This window comes from Pteronotus mesoamericanus, unplaced genomic scaffold, assembly GCF_021234165.1.
Source record: "Pteronotus mesoamericanus isolate MK-2021 breed Mesoamerican mustached bat unplaced genomic scaffold, CSHL_Meso_final scaffold_1186, whole genome shotgun sequence".
Classification (NCBI taxonomy): Eukaryota; Metazoa; Chordata; class Mammalia; order Chiroptera; family Mormoopidae; genus Pteronotus; species Pteronotus mesoamericanus.
The window spans coordinates 13,289,730-13,305,108 of NW_026555302.1; the positions used below are offsets into that span (position 1 = coordinate 13,289,730).

At 43.1% G+C, this 15,379-nt stretch overlaps 1 protein-coding gene across 3 annotated transcripts in view; it reads left to right on the top strand.

The window, feature by feature from the left end:
• NME7 (NME/NM23 family member 7) overlaps positions 1-15,379 on the top strand; it is an 89,551-nt gene that overhangs the window by 13,910 nt on the left and 60,262 nt on the right. For all 3 annotated transcript variants that reach the window (XM_054587803.1, XM_054587805.1, XM_054587804.1), the window contains exons 2-7: positions 3,727-3,834; positions 4,511-4,677; positions 5,249-5,359; positions 7,959-8,009; positions 10,437-10,644; positions 11,592-11,697. In XM_054587803.1, coding sequence (XP_054443778.1) covers positions 3,727-3,834; positions 4,511-4,677; positions 5,249-5,359; positions 7,959-8,009; positions 10,437-10,644; positions 11,592-11,697 — 751 coding nt within the window. The remainder of the gene's footprint in view (positions 1-3,726; positions 3,835-4,510; positions 4,678-5,248; positions 5,360-7,958; positions 8,010-10,436; positions 10,645-11,591; positions 11,698-15,379) is intronic.

A 15,379-nucleotide genomic window follows, 5' to 3' on the forward strand; every position in this document is an offset into this window, starting at 1 on the left:
ACTTTTTTTTTTTTTTTTAAAGATAAGTGATTGCAACAGTTTTACTTAGCTCTTAAGGAATTTAAGTGCCGTGGGATAATGAGCGAAGTTTACTGACTCACCTGCCTTTTCCTCTGAATGTAACACACCTGTCGGACTTTCGAAGGCGAGGCGCTGCGCCGGAACTCCACACGAAGCCCTTTCCTTCGAGCTCACTTTCCATGTGCCTTTCGTGGTCGGTTCATGGGGGAGCAGTAGCCCTCCGAGAACAATCTGGACAGGCTCGAAACTGGTTCTGGCCGCACCAGAGCCAACATTTGACGCAATGCAATGTATAAGAAGTCCTTGATCCTTGTATGAAGCCCTGGAGGAAGACTGTTTGGTAAAGTTTGGATACAAAAGTTAACGCATGAAGTCTAGCCTGTGGCAATGGGAAAATAGAAACATTTTGGTGGTTTTCTTCTCGTTTCCATTGTACTTATCACCAAAGTAAAGCACTAGGAATTGCTCTGTGTATGTGCCTACTGTGTCAGGAAATAAATCTTTAATGAGCCACCGTATCGTCAGAATGTTCAAGGCAACGTGGAATTTGTTCTTGAGGAGCCACGTTTCACCAGCCCTCACTGGGAGCCACTGGCGCGGGTGGCAGGTTCTCACACGCGTACTCTGTGGGTTTCTGCTGTGGCGTCGTTCAGGGGAGCTGGAAGTGCACAGAGGCGGCCCGATGAAGCCCTAGAGACCGGGGGCACTGTCAGCTCCATCGTCGCGTGGCGTCCTCCACAGCGCTCGCAGTCCACAGAGACCACCTTACCATTTACTCACGTAAAGCCTCAAAATCAGATTTCTAGTTAGTTCAAGGCTGTTCGCTGTGAAGTAGTTTATAAATCCGTTCCAGTGGGACTTCGGCAAGGGAGCACTTTTGCATGAACAGAATGTTTTGTTGCCTACGGTGAAGGAATTTTTCCTGATCTGTAGCATCCCAGAATACGATGCACCTTTTTCAACGCATGGGTTGAGTGACCATGAGCCTGACAAGTGTGGTCTGGTTTTCACCGTCATTGTGTCGCTTACTGAGATCTGCTTCAACAGGAGATGACATGGAAAGGTCTCCCTTTGGGCTCAGGAGACCCCGCCAACAGGGCAGCGCGCGCTGCCCCCAGACGTCCCCCAGTCTCCGGAGAGTGGCTTAGAGCGTGAGGCCTGGGGTCCAGCTGCCGGCATTGCCTCTGCATAAGCGCTGTCCTCTCGGTCGTGGTGTTTCGCCTACCTGAGCTGTAGTTTTGTCACCTTTAAAATGGAGATCATCATATGTCTCTCTCATAGTGCTGTCTGGGTAAAACGTGTGAGGGCTCAGGACCACGGACTGAGCACAAAGCAAGTGCCTCGCAGAAAGCGTTAGCCCCCAGCGCGTCACCACGTTGTTCTTGCAGCATTGCCCTGCACTAATTTGTTTACACGTTTGGGTTTTGTTTTACTGGCCTCCTTCAAGTCAGGGATGCTTTCTTGGAATTTACCCAACGCACCGCAGAGCTCGGCTCAGATAAACAGCTGATAAATGATCAGGGAGTGAGTAAGTCAGCACATGAGTAGAATATCTGATCTTCTGTGGTCTCTTTTCTCACCCATTTTGTCTTATTGTGGTAAGATATACACCATAAAATTTACCATCTTAACCACTGCCAGTGTACAGTCCAGCGGTGTTGAATATACTCACAATGATGTGCGACCGTCGGCTGCCGTCCGCCTCCATAGCTCTTTCACCTGGAAACACGGGGCCTCTGCAGCCAACACACAGGGCTTTCTACTTCCTTCTCCCCGGCCCCTGGCAACCACCAGTCTACTTGCTGTGTCCGTGATTTTGGCTGCTCTAGGGACCTTGTGTAAGTGGTGCACAGCATTTATCGTTTTGTGACTGGCTTGTCTTAGCATAATGTCCTCAAGGTTCATCCCTATTGTAGCAAATGTCAGAGTTTCCTTCCTTTTTAAGGCTGAACAATATTCCTTTGTGTGTATAGATCCCATTTGGTTTATTCATTCCTCCATTAGTGGACACTTGGATTGCTATTAAGATGAACGTTACTGAAACATTAGCCTCCTAATTGTATTTCTCTACTCAGAATGTTCACTGGCTCAATGACTCACTATTTTCGTTTTGTTTTTAAAATGTGAGCCTCACTCCTACCAAGCTGGCTATATCCTCTTGCGAACGCTGTCCTCTCCGGTTTACCGGACGCCGACATCTGTGCTCGCTTCCAGCTCTGCCCACGCGTGGCTTTTGTCGTGATGCCCATAGGAACCCCTTTCCTTCCAGTGCCTGGAGTCTCATGTCACACAGCGCATCTGTGTTGCATTTCCATGTTGCATTTTTGCTGCTGTTGCATGTGTACTGGTCTTTACTTGGCAGTTGAGGATGGTTGTCAGGACCTGAGGGGCCGGACTGTCACCTTGACCTCTGTGTGTGCTCCTGTCTCCTGCCCAGCACCTGGGGCTGGGGCTGGGGCTGGGAGGGCGGGTGCTTCTATCCCCTGTCAGCTCGGCCCGCACAGAGCCTGCCGGAGGCCGTCGCGTGCGAGAGGGACCCTCTCCGTCAGCTTAGTTCACAGGCCTCTTGTTACGCTATTCAAAACAGAAAGTCTGTTGTTGAACTTTTAGTAATAATCAAATGGGGGTCGGGGGTAAGGAGTAGTGCCCTGGGGTGCATGTCTTCTGACCGCCCCCCCCACCCACCACTCGTGTTTGTAGGGGTTTGGGGTGGGTGCCACCTGGAGGGGGTGGGCCTGGTAAGAAAGGACTGTTTTTGTTTGCGCATTGAGAAATTCAATGTATGCTTGTTTGAATGCAAATATATACATATATATATATGATTTGACTGATGTACCTTAAAAAATTTTTAAATATGTTAATGTAAGCCATGACTAATCACCTTAATTAGTAGATATACAAAGGAAAGTTTTTATAAATTGGGTGTAAAGTAGTGAAATATAGAAGTACACAAACAGTGAGCCTGCCTCAGGCCCCACAGCCGCCCGGGCGGGTCCCCCACGCCCCTGCCCTGCCCCCGCTGCGGCCGCACTTGTCAGTGCCTCGCTCTGTCAGCTCCCCGGCCCTGCCCCTCGCCTGGGCAGGAATTCCCCTCGCAGAGCTTCCCCCTCAGGAATAGATTTTTCTGGCTCACTCCTGCCTCGCCAGCGCATCTCCCTCTCCAAGGACCTAGACTTACACGTTCTCCTACGATTTCTAAAAAAAGACACTCGTGTGAAGTTACTAGGGAGAGAAAGGGTGTTGTGTGATTGTAAGGACAACAGAATTATGTTAATACTGTTAGAGTCTTAAATTTAGGAAAGTTAAAATTTATATAATTGAGAGCTGGCCACTCAGACATTTTTTTGGTGGCACTCTATTGCTGGTCTGTCGATGTGCGAGTTTGCCTTCGGCAGGATGAATTATGACGGTAGCCAGATCTGGAGCTCGCGTTCCAAAACCTGGCGAGTTGACTCAGGAGGGGCGGTGGGCTGGGGAGTAGTGAGCAGTTCGTAAGTCATGTTTGAGGTCTGAGGCTGTTTAGGAAAAAATTAGAAGGACATATTTCTCAGAGTGTGTTGACAACTGATATATTTAGAAAAGGCTAATTCAATCTAATAAATATAACAGATGGTTTGTTGTACATATTTGGTAAGTCTTGCTTTCAATTTATATGAAATTGCTCATATTTTATATTAGCATTAAAAATCCTCCTTCTTCTTGCAGAATCACAGCGAAAGATTCGTCTTCATTACAGAGTGGTATGACCCAAACGCTTCGCTTTTCCGACGTTATGAGCTCTTGTATTACCCGGGGGATGGATCTGTTGAAATGGTAAACAAACCTTCCTGTGCTTGAAAGTTGGCAAGGGTGTGAAGTTGGGATAGGGAGGGGAATCAGACTGCATTTTAGATAGCATGTTTAAAAACACTTTTACATCTGTGTTTTTAAATAGGAATTCTTTAACTGAAGTGGGTTATTCATGTTTTGGATTAAGCAATAGCCAGTACGTGGTTATAAATAAAGATTGTCCCAGTCATAAATATGTCACCATTATTGAAAGCTGTTGTCTCTTCAAAAAGCCAAATTGAAGAAGATCGATTATTTCTTCTGCCTGTTTCTCTGTGTTCCTTCATCAGCAATCCGTTCTATGGATGAATCTTTTTGGTGTTGGAGTTTTGAATCTATCAGTATTGCAGGAAAGCAGAAATTCGGAATTTCTCTGGGATTTCAGAGGGACTAATTTGCTGAAATGATTTGGCAGTGCACAAATCTTTATATTTAGTGGTTTTAAAAAGTATTACATGTGTGAGAATTTTTTGTTATTACTGGACTAGACTAGGAAATACAGAAGTTACAGAACAAATTATGGTTTGCGTTTACAGCAGAAACAAAACAGAATGTAACCCATGCTTAATGAAGCAGAATTAAGAACTTTTTCTAGTTTATGGTAAGATTAACACTCCCTGCTTATAACTTTGTTTCGTTGTGTCATTATTTTTGGTCCTAGCATGATGTGAAGAATCATCGCACCTTTTTAAAGCGGACCAAATATGAGGATCTCCACTTGGAAGATTTATTCATAGGCAACAAAGTGAACATCTTCTCTCGACAACTGGTGCTAATTGACTATGGGGATCAGTACACAGCTCGCCAGCTGGGCAGCAGGAAAGAAAGGTAGGACGGCGTGGCCTCCGCTGGCCGTTGTCATGATCAGGGGAGGAGGCGCTTGGCTCTTCGTGCATCACCCGCGCCGTACGTGTGAATGTGGACAATGGGAAAGTGTTAACGGAAGAGCTTATAATTATTTCCAAACCAGCGCTGACCTGGCTGAATGGCTTACATGTGTTTAAGTCAACGAGACCAGAAATCAAGCTTACATTGAATACAATTTTTTAGAAATTTTTCCTCTTTATGAAATGTATTAAAAGAAATAGAAATTTTTAAAATCTGCTTTCTAATTTTGGCATATTAAAATAACAGTTTTTTAAAAAATGACAATTATAACATTTTTCCCTAAGCTTTTATTATTATTGTTAGATTGGGTACTTTATTTTGTTTTTCCTGGAAAAAATATGTAGTTAACTTTGTAGAAGTTTTTAAGAGACCTTCAGTATACTTCTCTTCATAATGTATTACGATGTTTGATGATATAGGATGATTAAGGAAACGAAACAGTGCTTGGGAATTACAAGTAAAATCTGCTGAGCTATTTTTATTTTGAAACTTATTCTTTATTTCTTTACAGAACATTAGCCCTGATTAAACCAGATGCAATTTCAAAAGCTGGGGAAATAATTGAAATAATAAACAAAGCTGGATTTACTATCACAAAACTCAAAATGATGCTGCTTTCAAGGTAATTTATTGATAATTTTCAGTTATTCATGTCTAGTTCCCTTTTTAAAAAAAAATCATCTTTTGTCATTCCTGTCATTGTTTAAAATTTAAAAATCTCCCACTGAAAGGAAAAAAATAGAATCGTGATCGAATTAGAATGAGCAAACGTAAGACACTTGGCCCCGAGGGATGCAGCTCTGAGCGAGCAGTCGTCAGTCACACGCGCCTCGTTACCGCGGATTCTCTCCCGATGCTCGTACCTCCCCTGTGTGAGCATTGCAGCCTCTTAATATATCAGTGTAACTCTACATACAAATGGTAGGAGAAGAAGTAAGGGTTGCATTATTTCCGTCTGACACGGGAGTGTTACTGTTGAGATTTTCAAAAGCGATGCATTTGGAAATGTTTGGATTTAGCTCCTCCTGATGAGTATAATTGGGAAATACGCCTGGTTACTGCCCTGGAAAGCAGTCCATTCGCTGTGACCCGGTGTTTCCTAAGTCATTTGGTGACAATAGGACTTATGTACAGCAGGGGCGTGACGGAGGCGGTGAGGTGGAGCTGGCCCGGCCGTGTTCTGTCCCCCACTGGCGTGTTGTTCCTTTGTGGTCAGGTGTCTTCTCACGCTGTCCCTGGGCCTCTGGTCCCCGGGACAGTTGCTCTTCTCTCTCGGAGGGCAGGAATGGGGATTGCTGTGCATATTTGACGTCGCTTTGATTAAGTTTGTTCCCTAGAAATCTTAACAAAACACCCTCCATTCAATCCCAGCAATGACATACATTTAATTTGGATTTTTCCCCTCTGTGAGATCTCCCAGTTTTACATTTTCTGGGAAGGCAGGAGGCTTCTACTTCAGAGCACAGGACCTAGAGCTAGTTTCCTTATACCTGTGCCCCTCACTAGGCATGTGACTGCAACCGTTTACCTCGGCGCTTCAGTTTCTTTGCCTGTAAACACTGGTTAGGATGGCACCTGGTCAGAGGTTGTCAAGAGGGCGACGTGGGTTTATTGTCTGCAAGGCGCTTTGAGAGACCCTGGCCCAGAGCGAGCGTGTCTCACTCTTCACCGCTGTTAGGAGTAGTGGTAGTGGAGCGATCTCACTTTTTCAGTGGAAACCAAGGCCGTGACCTTCTCAGGTATTTAACTTTGTCCCGCTTCCATGTGTACGGAGAGCGCTGGCGCGGAAAAGCAGGCAGGGGCCTGAGTTCTGGAGAGGTGACTCTGAGGGGCCTTAGTGAGACAGAACGTTTTTTATGTCTCTACACGTCTGCTGCCTGATAATTTAGCATCAAACTTCCCGTGCAAGGGATGCCCAAGAAAACTTCGTCTTGAAGTGTTCACACCACCTCATGCATCCCTGTTAGTAATACCGTCGAGTCTTGGATCTTACCCAACTTAAACGCCAATGGGCTAGCCCGTGACTCTTCAGGGACGTTAGCAGAAGACACGAGGCTTCCAGGGCAAAGGCAGAGGACTCTGTCATGGCGCAACGGCAGCACGTGGCTCCCCTGGCCGCCTCCGTGTCCCATGGGAGTGGTGGGACGTGGGCCCCGGTGGATGTTGTGTACACAATTGGCTGTACCCCAGCTGAGGAGCCGTGAACTTGGGTCGCCCACTGTTTTGCCAGCAAGCAGTAAACAAGCCTGCTCTTTGTACCAGGGAGAGACATGACCTCACCTCTCAAATCAACCAACTTAAACATACCTCTGAGAAATGGTGGGATAAGGCGCAGCAGGGCCTGCGCTCCTGGCACGTCCAGTAGGGCGTGTCAGGAGCGCCGGAGACCCGCGGGGGAGTGTCTCCCCATACTTCAGTCTTCTCTCAACTGACCGGCTTCGGTTCCTCCATTACTTTCGCGTCCTAAAGGCAGTCGCTGAGTTCCATCTGACGTTCTAGTTCTAGCTCTTGGAACAGCTCTTACTCAAGGTAGGCACCAAGTAAACATTTCTTGAAAGAACAAAGGGTTAGATCTTTGTGAGAGAACAGTGCATTTCTGTAAAAACAACAAGACTTCTCTAAACGGTGATGCACTTCTTAATATCTCTTTCCATCTGGACTTTTTAAGGTGGACTCAGAAGAATGGTGGGGAAAACCCATGGCCTCTCCTCCTGGTTTCAGTTTCAGATCTTGAATGGCGCCAACTCTGGGGCTGGTGGCTGGGAAGAAAGCAGAGAAGCGATTTCAGTAGTTTATTAAGCTCTTTCTTCTTGTTGATAGTGAAGGTTACAGTTTTTCTCCTTTAGTGGTTCAGTTGTGCTGAAGAAGTAGCGCTGGTCACTTGTAGCCTTGCGGCTCACTTTGCCAAAGCGCCCCCACCCCCGGGGTGTTTCGGGCCTGCAGTTTCACTTCGTGTTAGGTTGCAATGCAGTGTACCCCTTTCATTTTTGTGAATCCGTCCCCTTATCCTCTAGGATTTTATTTTCTGAAGTTGGTAATAGAAAAGGCATGAGCAAAAAAATTGAGAAAAGAAGAGTTGAGCAGAATATTTGGTTAAAAAAAAAAAAGTCATTAATTCAAATACAGATCAAATAGAGGATTTCATTTTTATTTGATTTAATGCAAGCTAAAATAATCTTCTTGTGTAATTGTTAACTGTTGTCATTCTGATTATTTTATAGGAAAGAAGCAACAGATTTTCATGTAGACCATCAGTCAAGGCCCTTTTTAAAGTAGGTACTGAAGCTGAGGCTAATGGTGTATAATGAAGAATATCTTAGAAAACCAAAGAGTCATAATTTACAATTAAAAACTTTGTTACACAAGAATAATCTGTCAAAAGGACCACACAGCAACATCTTGCAACTGCAGAGAATTTTTTCTAAGAATTTGTCTTGCTGCCCTTTTATTAGATAAGAACTCTTATCACTAAATATCTTAAAAGTATAATCAGAAGCAAATAGGATGATTTTAAATTATAGGGAGCATAGCTTTCTTTTAGATTTCAGTAGATTTAAAATGGAGTGGTTATTTCATGTTGAATATTTATTTTTGCTATGCTTTAAAGCTCTTATTTTAGCAGTCTCATGCTAAAGAATCTATATGTTCTTTATGTTAAAGAATCTAAATGTAAGATGCTATAGAATCAATGTTCATAGAACCCATATATTTTAAATATTGTGATTTACATTTTTTTTCCTTGAAATATAGTAAAAAATATATCTTAGAAACTGAATCTATGTTCTAAATGTTTGGGTGGTTGTTAAATTTAACTGAACATTGTGCATGTCATATTACTGTTGACAAAAGAGTGCTTACATTTCTACTAAAGAAGGGTGTTAGCCAAGCTGCTAAGATAGACATGCTACTTGGTATCCTGCACAGAATAGTGGTTTTTTTAATTAATATTTTATTTACTTATTTTTAGAGAGAGGGGAAGGGAGGGAGAAAGAGAGGAAGAGAAACATCGATCCCCCAACCAGGGAAAGGCCCACAACCCAGGCATATGCTCTGACTAGGAATCAAACCCGCGACCTTTCACTTTGAGGGACAATGAGCCACACCAGCCAGGGCCAGAATAATGGTTTGTAAAAAACTTTAATACAAGAAATTTATTATGTTATAGATTCTTTTAAGTCCAGCATTATGAAGTGTTCTCAAGCCTTGTTAGAACAGGCTTATATAATTCTCCTGGAAGTTACTCTTTGTTATAGTCTTTGTATGTGTTTGTTGCATCATATCGCAGCTCCTGATTTAATACCTTACATGTGATTAGTATGTGGTGAGTTTCATTAATTGGATGAATTAACTAGTTTTCATACTAAGAAAGACATGATGAAAGACGCAGCTGCCATGTGGGGTAGTTTTGCGAAGCAGTGCCTTACAACCAGACGCGCGGTCCCTGCGTCAGCACACGCCTCGCTCACACCGTGGACTTGCTCTGCCGTGAGCATGGGGAATTCTGTGTTAATCGGACATCAGATCATTGGTTTCTTGAGGGAAACTTCCTGTTTTATAGCCCATTCTGATTTGTAGTAGGTGATTGTTAAATGCTTATTGATAGATAAACACGTGCTTCTTCCTTTGTCTTGGATTCCTTAAATCTGATCCTTTTTGTCACCCAAGGCCTAGCAGAACTTGTATGAGGAGGCCCTGTGGGCCTTTCAGGATGAAGGGTGGGACTACCTCTATGCCCATACTATTTCTCAGCACTGTTCTCCAACGTGAAGCGATTTACAAAGGCAGCGCTGCAGGGGGCTGGCTCACGGAACGTGGGTCCGCAGGGAAGGAAGCGTGTGCCAGGGCCCAGAGTTACGGGTGCCGAGGGCTTGTCGCGCCCCGCTCCTCTCCGGCGGGGTCCGGGCCCCCGTCTCAGTTAAGGTGAGAGAGACCCGGGCTTCTGTTAGAAAGCTGTCCCTGCTTGACACAGCCGGAGGGGCGGGGTTGCCCTTCTCACAGAGAAACTGGGTCCCTGCCGCGCACACAGACAGAAGAAAACCAGAGGCCTCGCGTGTCGCACGCCTGGGGGACCCGCGCGACTCAGCGCTGGGTTTCCGTCCCGAACCTGCGGGAAGGCGCTAAGGACTTAAGGCGGGACTAAGTCGCGGTGGCTTTTATACTGATAAAAGGGTATTTCTTGAAGGCCTATTGATTTCCATTTTTTATAACTAGACCAACTAAATGCTTATTGATTGAAAGTTAATTGCCATTCTTTAAATTCTTATAGTTTTACACAAAGTAAATACTGCAAATATCTTACAAGACCTCACTCTCATCTTATTATGAAATTGTATTTGACACAATGGTAAAGCACATGAAAACAATAAGGAAGATTTTTCTGTACCTTTCAGAGCAACAGGAAAAGCATAGATCAACTGTGTGCATCTTTAAGTTGTGAAACATTCTCAATTTTGTGAAAACGATGTTTCTGCTAACAGTAATTGCTCTGACAACACTAGCAATTTGTAAGGAGTCGGGCCACGGCAGGACACTCAGTTTATGAAAAATGTATCATGCCCATGTAAAATTTGCTATAGCCAGTTCTGATATCATCATATCCACGTATGTGTTGAAGTACTCAAGTCACACAATATCGTTGTTGTCAAGAGAGAGACCTAGGTTGACAGATGAAGCTAATCTATCTATTACCTGTTTCCTAGTGAGCTGATCCAGTTCATTACAAGTGGCCCTATCATTGCCATGGAGATTCTAAGAGACGATGCTGTATGCGAATGGAAGAGACTTCTCGGACCAGCCAACTCGGGGGTGGCACGGACGGCCGCGCCCGGAAGCATCCGAGCGCTCTTCGGCACCGACGGCCTGAGAAACGCGGCTCACGGCCCTGACTCCGTTGCTTGCGCAGCCAGAGTGGGTGTTTCAGAGACATTTGAGTTCCGCTTGAGTTTGTGAGATGTCTGGCGTCCCAGTATAGCATTTCTGTCGCTGCTGGCGTGGGGTGGAGTGGGTTTATACAGCTAATCTTGTAGAAAACACCGGGGCCTTTTGCCTAGAATTAAACAGCGTTTCAGTGATCTGTCCCCCTGTGAGCTGGTAATCTGGTCACGGCCAAGATAAGCTTCCTCCATTTGAAATACTTGTCCCGCTTCTTGTTCCACAGACTAACATTACTGAGGCTCAACAATATTTGAATTACTGAATTTATGTAAGAATACCAGTTTATGTACTCTGAATAGTCAAAAGAAAATCATTACTTGATATATTCTTTCCTTGACTCCTAACACTCTATTTTCAAGCTTAACATCCTTTTCTTTTCCTATATATATTATATTATATTATATAATAATATAATTGTAATATATAAAATATTTTATTATAGTAACTTATCATAGGACTGTAGTAAGTTAATCAGTTTTAACTAACTGTAGTTCTGATTCTTGAATACTAATCTCTATTCCTATGCAGATTTTTCAGTTTTTGGTTTTATTTTACATATTTTGATAAAACATTTAAAACTCGACCTGTGTCTCATGACAATGGTTTGGGGAAAATAAGGACCTTATATTGATTACTTCCAATATTCAAAATATGTTAAGACATTTTCAGTTTTAATCATGGGTCAGAATGATACATATTCTCGTTGCTTTAGGTAATTCTTCTTCATATGTCCTTTTGATTCTAAGACTTTAAACAGGATTCAGTTCATTTTAATCAGTTAAAATAATTTTTAGAAAATTAGTGAATTTATATTATGAAACTTTAAAAGTCAGTGTATAGTTCTTCCTCTTTCACATAAATATGCTAAGAGTTAAAGATAAGAGATTACATATACTGATGCCATTTCTCTCTTTTTTTAGGAAATGGAGTTGTTTTTTCCTTCGAGTGGAGTCTGTGGGCCAGCGAACACCGCTCAATTTACCAACTGTACCTGTTGCATCATTAAGCCGCATGCCATCAGTGAAGGTCAGTGCTATGTTGAGTGCCACACATACGATTCATTTTACTTGTAAGAGCTGCTTTTGTTAATGTCTACTTTCTTGATGTATTTTATATGTAGAAATTAAAGTATAACTTTAATATTGCATTTTTTCCCAAAGGCACATATGAAGAAAGGGTGACAAAATATGAGGGATAAATCTGTCTAAATCTATGTTTATCTTTGCATCTGTGTATTTTTTAAAGATTTTATTTATTTAGAGAAAGAGGAAGGGAGGGAGAAAGAGAGGGAGAGAAACATCAATGTGTGAGAGGTACATCGATTGGTTGCCTCTCACACACCCCCAACTCGCACACCCCCAACTGGGAACGTGGCCTGCGACCCAGGCATGTGGTCTGACTGGGAGTTGAACTGGCGACCTTTGGGTTCGCAGGCCAACGCCCAGCCCACTGAGCCGCACCAGCCAGGGCCACCTGTGCATTTTTAAAAGGTGTTCCCTGGGCTGCCGATCACGGTCTTGCTCATCCTGTACACGCCTTTGTTCCTTCACTGTGAGCCCGCCGCCTCTCCTCCCAGCCACGCAGCGTGATTCACTTCCCTCACTCACGCAGCCGTTCTGCGCGCGGTCGGCAGCAGTGTCTGCCCTGCGTGTGGTCTGCCCCTGCCAGGGAAGGAGGAAACTTCCTTCCATGCTTAGTGTCCGCAGTGGAGTCTGTGGGCGCTACACACACACACACACACACACACACACACACACACACACACGAAATTAAATAAATATCTATACACACATATGTATATGGCAGCCAGATGTGTATCTATGAACGTATACTGAGAGTTTGCAAGTTTTTATATTCATTTCTCTTTGTTTTTATTCTGTTGTATATATTTTTGTCAGCTATCCCAAATCCTTTTGGAAATGAGATGGGATATAATTTAAAAATCATCCTTAAAAAATGAGAATATACTAAATAATAAACGTACTTGAATGGATTCAACATTTTTTCCTATGTAGTAAAATAATTCAGATATACAGTAGGAAATAACAAAAATTAAACAAACAATAAAAGTTACCTGTTTTTTCATCATCCTGAGGTAGTCATTGTTGATATTTTGATGTCTTACAAATTTTTTCCTTGTGCATATGTGTATATATGTATATAACTGACACACGAATGTAATATTCACATGGTCAAGATGTAGGTCTATAGGCTGTGGTTTTAATTTTGGGAGCATCTTTGGCTGCTCTTAATTATTCATAAATGTTTGAATAGTTGCACACTATGCAACCATATAGGTATAATATAATATACAGATACTTAGTTTCAAGTTTTTTGATGTTAGAAAGAAAGCTTTGAAGAATATACATAGATACTTGACACTATCTCCAATCATTTCCTCTGGCTAGTTACCTAGTAGTAGAATTATTGGTTGCAAGGAAAAGATCTTGTTGATATTTAATACTCCATTAATTATTTAGGAAGTACTTTAATATCTTTTAGCTCCTTGGGACCATAATTACAGAGAAGCAACAGGCATGATGGGTAACAATCATTTATGGAGAACTTACCACAATGTGCCAAGTAGTAGACTGAGTACCTGTACATTATCTCTTTTAATCTCAGCAATTATGTCAGATGGGTGGAGAGGGTGCGTGCGTGGGTGCGTGCGTGTGTGTGGATCTCTCCCAGAAAATGAGCCTCTCTGAGAATCCATCATTCCCCCAGCTCAGAGCAGGGAAGCCCAGTGTGAACTCTCTTGTAGCTCCGTTTCTTCCCTCCACACGCATGGCTCCACGGCAACAGCAGCAGGCCTCACGCGGTTGGCGGCACTCCCATAGGAAGTAACAGTAATGTTCGAAATGGCTGGTGTTGATGTTCTGTGAAGAAAGACTGGGATTTTATGTGACACTAATTTTCCTTACCGGGACATAGATGCACGCACACAGTACATAGACACACATTTTAATGTGATGAGACAGTGAGTTCTTGCTAAAGGCCTCAAGGCTATAAAAAGCTTATGTTTGGCATCTTAATACTTTCATTTTAATCTTCATCCAATTTAATTTTTTCTAAGAAAAGTGGTGCATGGAAAGAGAGAGAAGTAAAATAGAATACTAGTTATAGATCTTACTAATTGCATAGATAAGCGTACTAAATCTATTAAAAATGGTTATACAAGTGAAGGGTGAGGTCAGGATGACTGATTTAACATTTACACAGGTGTAACTCATTTTTAGTCAGCTATTCTTTAAAGATTAACTATATTTTATATGTTTATATTTGATACATAACATTTGAGGCTAATGAGTTAAGGTAAAAGAAATTTTCATAAAATTTAATCAAATGGCAGAATAAACTATGTCATTTGAAGGCTTTTTTTCCCCTTTTATCTCTAAACTTCAATTTTAGGGACACTTTTGACCATTTCGAAATATGTAATTAACCCTTTAGCTTGGAGTTAAACTGTGGCTACAATAAAATACAATTCGAAGTCTCATACTGCATTTAATACAAGAGCCCCACAGCCCCCTTTCGAAGACCGGTTTCTGTTTATCTGCTTCTATAAAGACCCCATTCCCTGGCGTATGTCATTGCACCTGTGGTCTGGGGCGGGTGTGAGCAAATACGAGGCTGAGGAAAACGTTGCCGATGAGAGAGCCGCGGGCGCCCAGAGAAGGCCAGAGCGGCCTGCTGGCCAGGCAGAACCCTGCGCGTTGCCCGTTGCCCTCAGGGAGCGCCCCTTGGGGGAGCGGCAGTGGCTTTACAAGGTCATGGGCAGATTTCGGGGCGTTTCGGGTAGACCCCGAGGGTTGGAAGGTGGGCCTGTCAGCACAGTGATCTGACTGAAACTGGGCGAAGTTCAACAGTGGGGCGAGGACCGGAACCAAGTCTTTTAAGTGCACAGTTGTTTAATAAGTGAGTTGTTTACCCAGTTGAGGGAATATGGTGAAAAGGGGATTGTTTGAGCAGCCTATGTTGGGGGTAAATGGACTTTTGGGGAGTTCCTGACATGTACAATGAAGTTATTTACTGATTTACAGCCTTATCTTTGTGCCTGAGAATTTCTTAGCACCAGTAACAGAGTCCCCGGGACATAGCTGCCTTAGCTCTTAGTCCTAGAGTTATTCTCTAATGGATTCAGTGGTTCTCGCCTCACTTCTAAGAGCGAGAAAAGGGCTTAGCTTGTGGAACAGCTGGTGGAAAAAATAGTAATAAGGCATACTTGGCATTTGCCGCCTTGTTAGATACGTAGATCGAAATACAGGGTCCAGCACAAATAACGCCCCTTGTTTATTACAGAATCATAAGCCTGTCATTCTGTAACATAACACCGTCACACTCAAGCACACCATATGACATTTTAGGCAAAATGTTCAAATTAAAACTATGTCTTATCACACCCATGTTATCACCCTGCCAACCCCACTCACGCAGGTGTCACTTCTGCTGGACCCTGTATATTTTGTCATTTGGGGGACGTAGGTTTGAAAAGGGAAGAACAACAAGGTGATTGTTTCTGGGTTCTTTTTTCTTTTTTAATTACAAGATCATGCAGTGTGTTCATTTCAATGTCCTCAGTGTTCTTTATATGTAGTTAGTTTCATTCCATTGATAAAATAAGTTAATATTACTCTGAAATCAGGCCACACGGATTTGCATTCTGGCTCCACTACTTACTAGCCACCAGGCGTTGGGTAAATGACTT